The following is a 14,251-nucleotide window of genomic DNA, read 5'->3' on the forward strand; positions in this document are numbered from 1 at the left end:
TATTGCTAATGTAATTTGTAAACATAAAAATTGAACAATAATGTACAATAATTATGTCTTCATCGTTTTGTGCAACACTGTTCTCATTCTCTCTGATGTTGTAACATGGTTCTCAAGATTTTCCTTTGACCTAAAAGAGTGCTACAACTGTAAGATTTTCAGCTGCAGTACATACACGGCTGTTTCAAACCGTACTACAGCTGAAAAACAGTTGTTGGAACACTTTCAGTCTCCATCCACTGTAGAATAGCGACATAAAATGTGTAAGCTAGAACGGGAAGTATTTAGATATCAAAAGAGACAAATGAAGCGCAATTTTAATGTTTTCAAATACGAGTATAGAAAATAGAAGCAGATACATATACATATATGTCCAACACGATTTCCTTGGATCTGAAGCAAATGTCTCGAAGTCCTCCACCTCCAAACCTGGCACGTCCTTAAATGGCACTGGCTGTTAATAGGATGTTAAACAAAACCTAAACGTCACAATTGAATGTCTAATGATAAATTTTCGCTATTTACACATTATGACTAACCTATATCTAGCCCGAGTTTCCCCTGGCCCTGACACCATATATGGTATCACGGCCAGAGGAAATTCGGGCTAAACTAGACTAACCTATATCTAGCCCGAGTTTCCCCTGGCCCTGACACCAGATATGGTATCACGGCCAGAGGAAATTCGGGCTAAACTAGACTAACCTATATCTAGTTTCCCCTGGCCCTGACACCAGATATGGTATCACGGCCAGAGGAAATTCGGGCTAAACTATATCCTGTGACCGCGCCCTGTGGTTTCCATGATAATCAGAGAAATTTAAATAAAAATTGGAACAAGGGATCTGTTTTTGTTTGCAAATACAAGTATAGTTAAATGCTATGACGTTAATTAGATGCCGGGAGTATGCTTGTATATGTAGGTTTACAACATCTACAGTCAGAACGATTCTTCAGCAACATTTAATGTTTATTTTAACAAAGTGACACCTGTTATTTGTGGTGGCATCGGTCAAAGGCTTCCCGAACACATATCAGTAATTCTGTAGAAGATCCCGGCTCTCCGCAAAAGAAAACTAGTCATTGCCATCTATTCTTATAACAGACATATGTTGAACACTTCGGAAGTCACAGTTTCACTATATATGTACATCTGTAGATAATAAATTGTTTTTATCCTTACGGACGACGAAAGCGCTAACGGAGAGGTTTTTTTTTTATTTTACTTATATATATATATCTTAGAAACACAAATGACGAAGGAAGACAACTTTTTGACTCGTGCCCTGACCGGGCCGCGAACTCACGATCTACGGCACCCAATCGCCTAGCCAGAAATATCTGCAGCCTGGCGTTCTTCAAAAAAGAACGTTTCAATGGCGCAGGGATGGTCGGCCCGATCCCCTGACATGATCATTGTGGAAGTCGTCTATAAGATGATATAGAATACCTGGATCGCAATGTATTTACATACATGGATACAAATTGTACATATATTATATATATTTCTCTCGATACAGCATGATAGTTACAATGTAAAAACATCTTAATCACAAGTTGAACATTATTTAAGTAGTACACAAACTAACACACACACATTTATGGTACATTTGACTCGTATATTATCATTATATTAGTGGTATGTCAGATCTGGGAGATATTTTCCGACAAGGACAGCACAAGTGATACACTAGTACCACTCCTTTGTGCAAAAAACCTCTCTCTCTTAAAAAAACAACTTTTTTTAAAAATTAGCGCTAGCGTTCCTGTGCACCCCCCACACAACACTCCCATAATCGTCATCATTGACGGAGGGGAGTTTAAAATAAGAAGAACTTATGAATGATTTTATTTTCCCGCGTAAAAAAAACAAAAAGCGTGGAGCACTTGCCAGTCTCAATTAGATGTACAAATTATTTTTTTATTGGTACACACGACATTTTGATTGGACGCCCATGCTCTCCGGATTGACCATGCACGTGTACATCACCTGTCCGATTTAATGTAGGCGGGGCCATGTTACAACACATTTGAAGTATTTTTTAAAGTACTACAACTGGGGTATCTGAAATGGAATCGCGGGTGGAGCCAATTAACTTGTGACTGATGTCACGCACGTTCGTTCTGCACCCACGATTCCATTTCAGATACCCCAGTTATTTTTTTGTAGTACTTTTAAAAATACTACAAGGTATGTTAGATGCACAACTGAAAATGCAAGTGTATTGCAGAAATATATGTTTCATAATCTGAAAAAACCACTGACACTTTTGATTGCACAAATTTAAATCTGGTCCCAGTTGATTAAAAAATTCAGCACGTCGTGTTAATCAAATATAACCAGAACACAACAAAAATAACAACAATACATGTAACAGTTTTTGTTTTTGTTTTCTTTTAATGTGAAGCAAATTATCAATGTAAAATTTACATGAGCTGTCGTTCTTACCATTCTGGATTTATTCTGGAGATCTTCAGTTGAGAACTCATGCAAATGGTCAATAGTGACATCAGTCTGAACTCCTATCTGAATCCGGCTGTGAATATTAGCTGGTGATGCTGTTTGTTGGGGTTATACGACATTTAGATGTATAACGTTAGACTAATATGTGTGTTTGTGTAAAATACTGAATGACCTGTATAGTGACAATAGTCAGAAGAGTTCGGCGTCCCCACTATTTAATCCACTAAATAATTTGTCGACGGATCCTTTCAGAACAAATGACTGCAGGTATTTTATTTAAGATTCTATTTCTATTCTTATATTCATGTAGAAGCGAAAATATGCACTGGACTAAAGCCTAGTTTCAGTTTACCGCTTCGTTTTGTTTGTCCGGTTGTTCCGGTCGCCGCTTAGGTGATTGAAAAAAAAAATTGCTTATGTCATTGAGAACGGGCAAATCATCTATTCACTTGCTATTCCCAAAATGAGGCAAACAGGCCCCATTCCAAACCAATGAGGAAAGCCCTGCATAGTTTTTTCTGGGCACAGCATACAGCTGTACAAATATGACATTTCAAAATTGGTTCTTGAGAGAACTTTTTTCTCTTGGATGATGGGGAATTTTCCCTGTTGGTACTTAAAGTACATGTAGATATAGTTGATCACACTTTTAGATTTTCATGGTCAATGATATTGTTATGGAACTCTTTAAGAATGGCATATAAAATGTTAGAATTTCCAGATAATAAAGATATATCTTGTCCAGAATATTTTTCACAACACTGAGTCTGACCAGTAGAAACATTTTGTTAATTTAGAATTGATGTAAGGATGGCCTAGACATCAAACCACCCCAGGTACAGGCCGGGCGAAAGGAGCGGAAACACAAACATAAAGACGATCGTCGTCGCGACAAGGAAAGACACTCTCAGGCACAAAATAAGAGTGATAAACAGCCAAGAGAAAAAGATAGTGAGTGATTGTTTTTATTTCTGGTCGGTGTCATTTCGTTTTTTCAATTCGGGATATATTTAATTTGTACCAATCCCATTTAGGGCAATGGGCTGATTTTTTTCTCACATACAAGTAACTACCTCAGGAAAAATTGCATAAGTACAGTGCAATATTTAATAACGGCATGTACAGGAAGCTAACTTAATCTGACCTATTTTTGTATTTATACATTTTCAATTTTGCTTACTTTTACATTTGAGTAAGGGATACCTCTTTTACCAGTATTGCCATATTCCGCATGTATACATTTGGTTAATGACAGTGTTACATCTATGATGTCCTTGCGACAATTTTTTTATAACATTGTAAAATTATATTTATTTTACATCAATTGCGAAACAAGTTAATACCAACTTATATTGATCCCTCATGTTGGCTAAGATTGAAGCATACAAGGGGTCAAACTGTTGAAACTTGAGTACCTGGAGAAAACCTGCTTGGTCAGGCTGGTGACCCCATACCTTTTCACATCCAGTCAGGGAATCGAACCATGGCTGCCTAGGTGAAAGGCAAGTGTGTTACCAATGTGTCCCTGTGCCTATCACCTAATCAACCCGTGTTACCAACGTGTCCCTGTGCCTATCACCTAATCAACCCGTGTTACCAACGTGTCCCTGTGCCTATCACCTAACCAACCCGTGTTACCAACGTGTCCCTGTGCCTATCACCTAATCAACCCGTGTTCAAGGTGTACCTGATCAGACATAAAAATGTATGGGGTGTCATTCACCTGCAAGGCCATGTGGATTTTCTCAGGACACTTTGTTCTCTTTCCTCCCACAACAACACGCCATCAGGGCCAAGAGTGATAAGTATAAGCTGTATAAAAAATGAAGGGGGTGTTTTTTTTTTTTGTTTTTTTTTTTGTTTTTTGTTTTGTTCAAAGAAGAAATTCTTTGGTGGCAGTTTCTCCTTTCAAATGATCATGAACTGACCAATGAAAATATCAAGCTTCGAGGAAATCAACATCTGGATTTTCTGTTAAGTCATTGTTTTAATATATTGTACTACCAAAGAACATGAAAACAATGTGTGGTTGTTACAGGATCCTCACGTAGTGGCCATGGTTACAGCCGTGAGCCACAGAGATCCAGAAAACAGGATATGAGGGAGCGAGAGGTCAGAGATACAAGGGATAGTTATCGCGAATCTAAAGAGAAGGAACGAGAGCGTCGAGTCAAGGAGGAAGAGAAGAGGCAAAAATCTCGTATAGAGAGGTGAGTGTTTTCAGTTTCAACCTTTTTCTGTCTGGAATCAATTTCATGCGCAGGGCATCCAGTAGACCAATGAGAGTATGTTTTTGACTCTCTAAATTTAAGTGTGACTCCTGGGTTTGAAGGGACATGTCTATTTGACATATGTTTTGACCCTTCAGATTTCTCAGAAATAGTGATTTGAGTTCTGAAATTGCTAAAAGTCAAGGGTCAACTGGAAGCCCTGATGTATAGGGGGATTACTATGTATAGTATAGTTCCTTTTAATGCACTCTACTGGTTTAAATGTTCTCAATGCAGTCGAAAAAGAGAGAGAGTCTGATTGGTCAATAATTGATGACCTTTGTTCATTTTTGAATATAAAAGGTCATAGGGGCCGCGGTGGCCGAGTAATCCATTTCAATTAGTGACATGGTTCAGAGTAGTATGTTTTTAAAACTCTTTTGAAATCTGAAAAATTATACAGTTTTTGAATTATTGGGCCATATATTGCACCATCCAATCAAGATTTTTTTACATTTCTTTTGACCTTAATGGTGGGCTATATTGCTATAAAAACCTCTATCCTGGTGTATTATACAGGCCATCTGCACCACTTGTATCATTGCAGTATTTGTATTTAATCTTTCAGAGAAAGGTTGGAAAGATTGGAGAGAGAAAAGGAAAGAGACAGAATAAGAGAAACAAGGGAGCGTAAAGAATTAGAAAGACGAAAACGAAGAGAGGAGGAGGAACGAGAAAAAGCAAGAGCAGAGGGTACATATTTAATATCTGAGGAAATTTTCTTTGAAATCTTGAATATTATACATGTACATTTGAAAACTTATTGTATCTGAAGTCCTTGATACATGTTCTGTATATTTACACAAGTAAAATTTTTCAAAAACAAAGACACTTCAGAAGGCAAATGGTCATTTCTCAGTGTAATGAAGTGGTTTTGAAATGTTTTTTTTGTAGCTCTATACAGACGTGAAAGGGAGAAGGATAAAAAGCATTAAAACAGTCAAGGGTACGGAGTCGAAGTCGAGAACGCCAATTTACCAGTGATCCACACAGAGATAAAAAATCTCGTCATCGTATGAAGTCACCAGAGCCAGGTAGATTTGAATTGTGACATTTACTGATTTAGACTTGAATTAATGATTTTAATGAAATAAAAAGGTACTATTGAATTGTAAGTACATGTAGTACAAAAACGTGTAATGCATTACCTGTCAAACTCAAACCTCATGCAGATCTTCCTTACCACAAGTGCTTGCTTGAGATTGTTTTTCAGGTCCGAAAGTCAAAGGTCAAGGTTATGAAAAATAGAAATTTGCTTCCGTATGATAACTCAAGTTCTCTTTGACCAATCAAATTCAAACTTCATATAGTTTTCTCGTACCACAAGTGTACACATGATAATTTTTTTACTGGTCCAAATGTCAAGAGTACTTCTTACTATAAATATAGAATCTGTTTCCATGCAATAATTCTTGTAATCACCCAATTTTCTGAGCAGGTGACTCCTCCACTTACGTGTAATGCTTGTTTTCTGTCTATTGTGCTACATCCATGAAATTAACAATATTTCTTTGAAAATTGACTTTGAATAAATGCATGATTTTGTACTATAAAGTTCCCAGTTAAGATGTGAAAGTACTGTGATTTATATTTAGAGCGGTCAAGGCCCCGTGGTCCACACACACCTGAGGAGGAATATCCACATGAGGTGGAGGATATGGATGAGGATGAAGAGGAGGAAGAGGACCATGTCACATCCTCCCACGAGGGGCTTGCTGAAGGCAGTGACGCCCACAGTGGCGACACAGACGTATCTGTCGAGGAGGAGGACAGTGAATCTGATTCTGATTCAGGTAGATGTTTGAATGTTTTTAGCTATGATAAGTAATTGTGGAATTGAATAATTATCTAGTTCATAGTTGGTTGATTGTGTTACTCAATTTTTTCTGGAAATTGTTAATGATGAATGTTGAAAATTTAAGTTTATCACTTGATTCATGAAACTCTAATCTCTCCTTTACATCAAAACCGGAGTGTGCATACACTTTAAATAGGCAATTAGACATCTCCAATTATAGACGTACGCAGACTACGTGCATGGAGACGGGAGACGTACTAGGCAGATTTCGGGGGTCGTATCAAAAGTGAAGAACACTCTCCTCGACGTCCAACTTAATAGGGACTTGTTAGGATTAAAACGCATTCTGAATTTCAATATAATATGTGATATTTGATTAGAAAAAAAGTTTCAATTCTTATTATTGCATCGTAACCAGTTGCAGCTTGTTTGCTTGTGTTTAATTCGATGTTCATTATCTACTCCGTATCGGCGTATGGACATCTAAAAACATCCCATACGAGTCATTTCAGGATAAACATTTCTTCACCAAGAAGATGAAATTGTCGTGGACAATATCACACATATAAAGTTGTTTTGTAGACTTAACAAACAAATATGATTCATATTATCGATGCAATTCATTTCGCCAGACCAAATTCACTTCTAAGATTCTTGAATTAGCAATTTGATTGGACAATTCAAAAGTTCATCCTTACGTGACCCTCAATGGGATGAAGTTATTGTATTAATATCTAAAATTTTAATTAGATTGATTAAAAGCAAGAGACGTTTAAGGGCATATCAGGTTTTTTAGGTGACGGAAAGCCGGAGGACCCCCCGAAAAAAAAAACGATCTCCGCAACAGTCCCACGTGGTAAATAGTGGTGTAGCTAAACAATATAGCTAATTTTGAGAAGATCGGACATGGATAAAATACACACTTTTTTTTATAAACTCCCGAGTCCTTATGTAAAATCGTCAGAGACTTGCATATGCGTAGGAGGTCTAGACAAAGACATATCTCCGCGTAATGGAATTATGCTATTCATGTTGTGGCTTCGGTCTTATTCTAGTTATGCTGTTTTGCCATTATTTTTTGGTGTTTCTCCTGCGACAATCGGGTGTGAACTAGATGAACTGCGTCCTGTCATGCACAATACATACGTAAATGCTATCAGGTGGCGATCGGTAGCAGAGTGGAGAGATGCTCAGGGAATCTGGCAGAAAATTCCTGATGCAGTGGCTGCCATCGACGGTACATCACATCATATCTATAGACCCCAAAATGAACCACAACAACTTTACTATAGTGGCCATAGACATCAACATTGCATGCACACTATAATCATCATAGACAATACAAATACACTGCGATATGTACATAGTGGCTTTCTTGGACACCAAAACGATACTCAAATATTTAATTCCTTACCAAACATTGGCCCAAATGAACTGCTTCTGTTTGCTGATGAATGTACTATACTTGGTGACAAGATTTTTCCTTTGATGAACTATACACCAGACCGGAAATTAAATAGCCCGGCAACCTGCACATCACAAACAATTATCCTGGAAATTTAATCAAATCCATAGTACCTATAGAGTAACAGTTGAACATGTAATACGTGAAGTAAAATTGTATAGAGGGATAGGGACATTTTGGCGCCATCCATGTTATAAAATTCAACAAACTGTAGACATCTGTGCAGCTATGGCATACAGACGAAAACAACTGTTTTTGTAAAAGAAAACCCAAGCATGGCAACAACGTTCTGGCGTAGATCCATATGGTTCAGTGCACGTGATAGTTACCGATTGACCAGACACTACAGTACAATTATGTTACCGTGCACGTTCGGAGTCTAAGTGACAATTTACTGTTATTATACTGTCAACTTTATTGACACAATTCTCCTTATATATAGAAAATACAAAAGACATTTGTTACCTATATAACGTAAAGGAGGACAATTTATTTTATTTTATTTTTATTTTTTTTTTAATCACTATTACTTCTTATTTCAGAAAATCACTATGTATCATAATATAGCCAAAGACTGTAATATCCAGGTATACATGATAATTATTCGTATTTGTGTCTCGGATATACACATTTACTCATGTAATTTAGGGAAACCTCAGTTTACACTTTGTGTTAATTGAATTTTATGTATTGCAATGTGGAAATATTCTATTCTGACGTACACACGTGTTTGTTTACTTTTTATTTTGATACGACCCCAAGAAACTACCTAGTACGTCTCTGTCTCCGCGCACGTAGTCCGCGTACGTCTATAACTGGAGATGTCTATTAGGCAAAGACTGACGAGTGTTGTATAGTTTTGTTAAATTTTGTCAAGTTGGTTTTACCAGAAATTGTTTTATCAGGATTTTAAAATTGTTGTTAGCTGTGGTTAGCCTAATTGTTTTTTGAACAACTGGGCCCAGATCATTTTCAGTATTTTTGTTTTTTTTCGTAATTTTTTTTTAATGAAAATAAAAATTCTTATGTAACTCAAAAAACCCTCTGATTTAACTGGGTATTAATGAATTTTCCTTCAGGAAGTGGCAGTAACTCCAACATTGGTAGCGAGGACAGCCACCAAAAACACAGTGACATGGAAGACGACTCCCATCATCAGGATCCCATGAAAGGTGGGAGAGTTATGTCCCTTGACTTATATAACTGGGGCTTGTTCAATTATGCGGACAAATCGATTCTTCTGTTTTTAAATGTAATATGTCTGGTATATATCTTGACAGACTTCAGGTATTATGTAATATTTCAGGAATACATCTCGACGGACCTTCAGGTATTATGTAATAGGCATATTATGTATTATTTCAGAAATACGTCTCGACGGACCTTCAGGTATAATGTAATAGGTATATTATGTAATATTTCAGAAATACATCTCGACGGACCTTCAGGTATTATGTAATAGGTATATTATGTAATATTTCAGAAATACATCTCGACAGACCTGCAGGTATTATGTAATAGATATATTATGTAATATTTCAGGAATACATCTCGACAGACCTGCAGGTATTATGTAATAGGTATATTATGTAATATTTCAGGAATACGTCTCGACAGACCTGCAGGTATTATGTAATAGGCATATTATGTAATATTTCATGAATACGTCTCGACAGACCTGCAGGTATTATGTAATAGGTACAGTGGAACTTCGTTAACTCGAACTCGGATAACTCGAATACCCCGCTTAACTCGAAGTACATCGTCGGTCCCGGCCGAATTTTCTCTTTATCATAGTAAAAAAATACATCTTGACAGACCTGCAGGTATTATGTAATAGGTATATTATGTAATATTTCAGAAATACGTCTCGACGGACCTTCAGGTATTATGTAATAGGTATATTATGTAATATTTCAGAAATACATCTCGACAGACCTTCAGGTATTATGTAATAGGTATATTATGTAATATTTCAGAAATACGTCTCGACGGACCTGCAGGTATTATGTAATAGGTATATTATGTAATATTTCAGGAATACGTCTCGACGGACCTTCAGGTATTATGTAATAGGTATATTATGTAATATTTCAGAAATACATTTCGACAGACCTTCAGGTATTATGTAATAGGCATATTATGTAATATTTCAGGAATACATTTCGACAGACCTGCTGATATTAATGTATGCCTTGAAAGTCTGGAAAAAACAAAAAATCACAAAGTCCATGCTTATTTCATAAACAAACTTCTCTAAACCAATTGTTTGGGCCACAATAAACGAAAACTGTCTTGTTGATATTGCAATAACTGTAAATAAATGATCACCCGGGGTGCTTTCGCATAAAACATGGTGCGCACAGAAGATGAAAAGTGCTGGAATTAGGGGTCAGTGCTGGAAAAGTGCTGGAATTAGGTCAAAAGTGCTTGAAAAATGTTGGAATTCAACTGTGATAGTATAAAGCTTACATAATTTCTTCATTTGTAGGAAAATAATATATTTTTTTTCAGAAGTGAAATAAATAAAAAAAAATCATCGAAAACGTGTTTGTTTTATTTTTTTCAATAAATATCCGGAATTTCCACTTGGTTCCGGCTTTTATTTATGTAGTCACCTGAGCGCTTGTAGTGATTTATTACAAGCGTCTGTGTGATGTATGAAACGCATGGTCGCGGTCAGTGAATCTGACTCATCATGGCCTCCAAAGCCAGTCATAAATGTATTTATAATCGGGAATGGGAGCGGAAGTACGCTTGGGTGAAGCATGTACAAGGTCATCGCCACAAAGCATGGTGCATGGTTTGTAAGAAGAGTATCGAGATTGGGACTATGGGCGAGAGTGCCGTAAAATCTCACCGGCAGTGATTGAAGTCACTCATTATTTAGTCCATGGAGTTATGAAGTGTAATACAAGTGATAATTACAGACTGAATTTGGTAAATTTGCATTATTGATTAAAGACTGAAGTTGTTGTTACAGTACATAAAGACCATACAATGATTTACTCTCTTTAATGGATGTGCAAGGTATCTTGTTGAAATTATATAAAATATGATTAATGAATCTTTATTGTTCATTTGTGTTTCACAATTATACAGCAAGACTGTTACTGGGGACAATTATATGTCAAAGGTAGAAATACATCATAATTTAATATAAAAGTTCATCGTAAAATGTACCTTGAAAATTGAAATGAAGCTGGAAAAGTGCTGGAAAAGTGCTTGAATTTAGGTGGGGAAAATCTGTACCAACCATGTAAAAGGTTGAAACAGTCGGAACCAGATAAGTGAAAGTGGATGAAAACTCTTAAGAGAGAACAAAAATTACTCTATATTGTGAGACTGGGATTAACTGATGAGGGGATTAGCTACTGACTTGATGAACAGAACTTGGTCAAGGCATTTAGATTATGACATATTGATAATCTCTGTTTATCCCCTTGGAATCTGTTGTAGATAATTTAAGGTCAATATTTGATGATGATGAGGAAGATGAAGAGTCGGACCCCGAGAGCGCTGAATCCTCCGTGCACGTGTCGGAACAGCACCAGGATGAACGAATGTACCTACAAGACACGCCCCCGCAGTCTCCCGTGGAGCTGGCACCGGACCTCCCTCTATACCTCCCCGCAATCCAGGGCTGTCGTAATGTTGAAGAGTTCCACTGTCTTAATCGCATCGAAGAAGGAACTTATGGTGTTGTGTATAGAGCAAGAGACAAAAAGACAGGTATTGAAATTGTTAGCCACAACGTTGTCTAGATTTGAAATTTGTCTTGACGAGTATAGTTTATCTACATTTGTCTATAAATCTTATCCTTAGGAAAACTGAAGAAACTCATCTTGCTACCTCCTTTCTTGTTATTGTGGTTAAAACAACCAAATGCCGCACAGGAAACCATACTGACAATGCTTATGTTTACACTGGTATGTTAATGGCAGAGGCGGTCTTCAGCATGGTGAGTGTGTCTCAATTGGAGGTCGCGGCTTTATGTACTTGTGACGACACAAGTCAATCAGCCTCATTCCCACCCCAAAAATATGCATATTCAGAGCCGTGGTTTAAATAGACACTGATCTTGTTTACCTAGACACTGATCTTGTTTACCAGTCACATGGAAATCGGGAGAGACATTATATCACGATTTAAACATTATTTTGCATCAGATCAGCACAAAATATCATTTATGAAATTGTGTCCCATATTTGTGTTTAAAAAACTGTATAGATTTAACTTGTTAACAAAAGTTTTAATTTTATTTATGAATATGGTAAAAAGTTTATGGTGAATCTAGTTTTAAAGTGTAACCCTTTCATATGGAATGGATGAAATTAATTCTTTATTTTTATATTTCACAATAAATTCATTGCAGCAGTACAAAATAAAAAAATAAAATCTGATTATATCATAGATGTAGCAGAGTAAACACAGTTTCTTTTTTTTTTTCTTTTTTTCTCATGTTCGGGAGTTGAAATAGCAGGTTAAAGTATTGCCCAATCCCTTTTAGAAATTGTGATTATTTATTTCCGATTTCAAGAAAAATGTTTTTAAGTTTTAAAAAATTTCCAAATAATTAAAAAAAGTCTTGGTTGTTGACTTAAATGCAGGTGATATAAACAGGTTGTTAAAAAATGATTCAAAGATAGAATAAGTGAAAAAAAATACTGTAGTTAGAAAATGTGTGTTATGTTGAAGATATATATTACTGTAGATATATAGTGATATATTGACTTTATGTTGCAGATGAAATTGTGGCGTTGAAGCGACTTAAGATGGAAAAAGAGAAAGAGGGTTTCCCTATCACTAGTCTGCGAGAGATCAACACTCTACTAAAGGCTCAACACATGAATATTGTTACTGTCAGGGTAAGGAGTTAGTGTCAGGGTTAAAAGATATGACATCAAGAATAATCGTTTTTGTATAAATTTATCCTGTGATAAGCCCATGGTGTAAATACGTAAAGTTTGAACACTTAAGTAGTATCAATACAGGGGGTTGGAGACAACATCCCAGAAGGTAGAGAATTGAGGCAATCCAAACGAATCTGCCGTGGATACATATGTGTACACGAGGTCTCACCAAAAATCCAGGCTATGTGTGTGTAAAAATGGTGATCCCAACACGTAGATTCATTCATAATCCGATTTATTGGAGAGCGTTGTTGACATGTTACGTCTGTAGGGTAGCCGTCGTCAACAACATTAAGTAGTGTGTATGCTTAATGGAGTAGAATGCAAAAAAAAATTTGCACTACTTATTTTATTTCTGAAATTATATTATCATTCTTCCATAAGCCCAGGGACTACATGTGTATTAAATAAACTTTGAACTCAAAGAATTTATGCTTTTTGGAATGCAATGAAATAGTATGTGTTTCCACACTGCAATAAATTTGGATGGGGTTAATTCCAGACACTGGCTTACTGATAGATAAATATAGAATGCAGTCACAGAGAATTCAGTTGCAGAATTTTTTTTATATATTAAAATATATGTGGCATTTTGTATTTGTAGGAGATTGTAGTCGGCAGCAATATTGACAAAATATACTTAGTCATGGACTATGTAGAACATGATCTGAAAAGTCTGATGGAGACAATGAAACAGCCATTCCCAGGGGTAGAATTTAACTATTTTAGTAACTCGCACGTTGTTGCGAGTGGATAAAATTTTAACTCGCAAAATTACAAACTTACTCGCAATTTTGAAATTATGTGTTAACATTAAATATAACAGATGTTTTATGATAAATAATCTTTACTTTTCAGAACCACAAACAAACGAACAGTTGCTTCAAATAAAGTTTTTATTTGAGCAAAAAATGCCCAAAATACAATTAATTTTTTTTGTTTTTTGTTTTATTTAACTCAATGTTCATATCAGCCAGGGTATACTCCCTTCAAATATCATCAACTTCAAGATCAATGAATATTGAAGGATTTTGATCCTATATATTTTACATGTTATAATTTATTTTCAAGAGAACAAAAAATCAAAAAAATCAGTCATTTCATTTGATTTAATCACGTATGATTTCTTATAAAATCTTTGACTAATAATGAAATAAGTATTAATTCTATCTAATTAAAATGCTATTCCCTGTCCATCATGATTTTACAACATATTCGTGATTTGGAAAAAAAACCCGAATTTTTCGTTTAAAAATTTCATTTTGTTTTTGTCATATCTGAAGTTGACTTGTTAAATTAGAAAATGGACAATACAGTAAGTGCTGATAGAATTTCAAGTAA

At 35.9% G+C, this 14,251-nt stretch overlaps 4 protein-coding genes across 7 annotated transcripts in view; 3 read left to right on the forward strand and 1 right to left on the reverse strand.

Moving 5' to 3' along the window:
• LOC117314740 overlaps positions 1–14,251 on the reverse strand; it is a gene marked incomplete in the record, with an annotated part of 896,274 nt that overhangs the window by 507,093 nt on the left and 374,930 nt on the right.
• Positions 1–14,251, forward strand: part of LOC117314739 — a 439,277-nt gene that overhangs the window by 173,250 nt on the left and 251,776 nt on the right. The gene's annotated exons all lie outside the window — the stretch shown is intronic.
• Positions 1–14,251, forward strand: part of LOC117314764 (cyclin-dependent kinase 11B-like) — a 121,203-nt gene that overhangs the window by 97,440 nt on the left and 9,512 nt on the right. The window lies entirely within an intron of this gene.
• Positions 5,636–13,774, forward strand: LOC117314757 (cyclin-dependent kinase 11B-like). The gene is made up of 6 exons (XM_033868855.1): positions 5,636–5,768; positions 6,330–6,527; positions 9,077–9,169; positions 11,457–11,729; positions 12,744–12,865; positions 13,515–13,774. Exons 1-6 carry the CDS (start codon positions 5,750–5,752, stop codon positions 13,665–13,667), a joined length of 858 nt encoding a protein of 285 aa, XP_033724746.1. The 5' UTR covers positions 5,636–5,749; the 3' UTR covers positions 13,668–13,774.

Source organism: Pecten maximus, chromosome 16, assembly GCF_902652985.1.
Source record: "Pecten maximus chromosome 16, xPecMax1.1, whole genome shotgun sequence".
In the NCBI taxonomy this organism is placed as follows: Eukaryota; Metazoa; Mollusca; class Bivalvia; order Pectinida; family Pectinidae; genus Pecten; species Pecten maximus.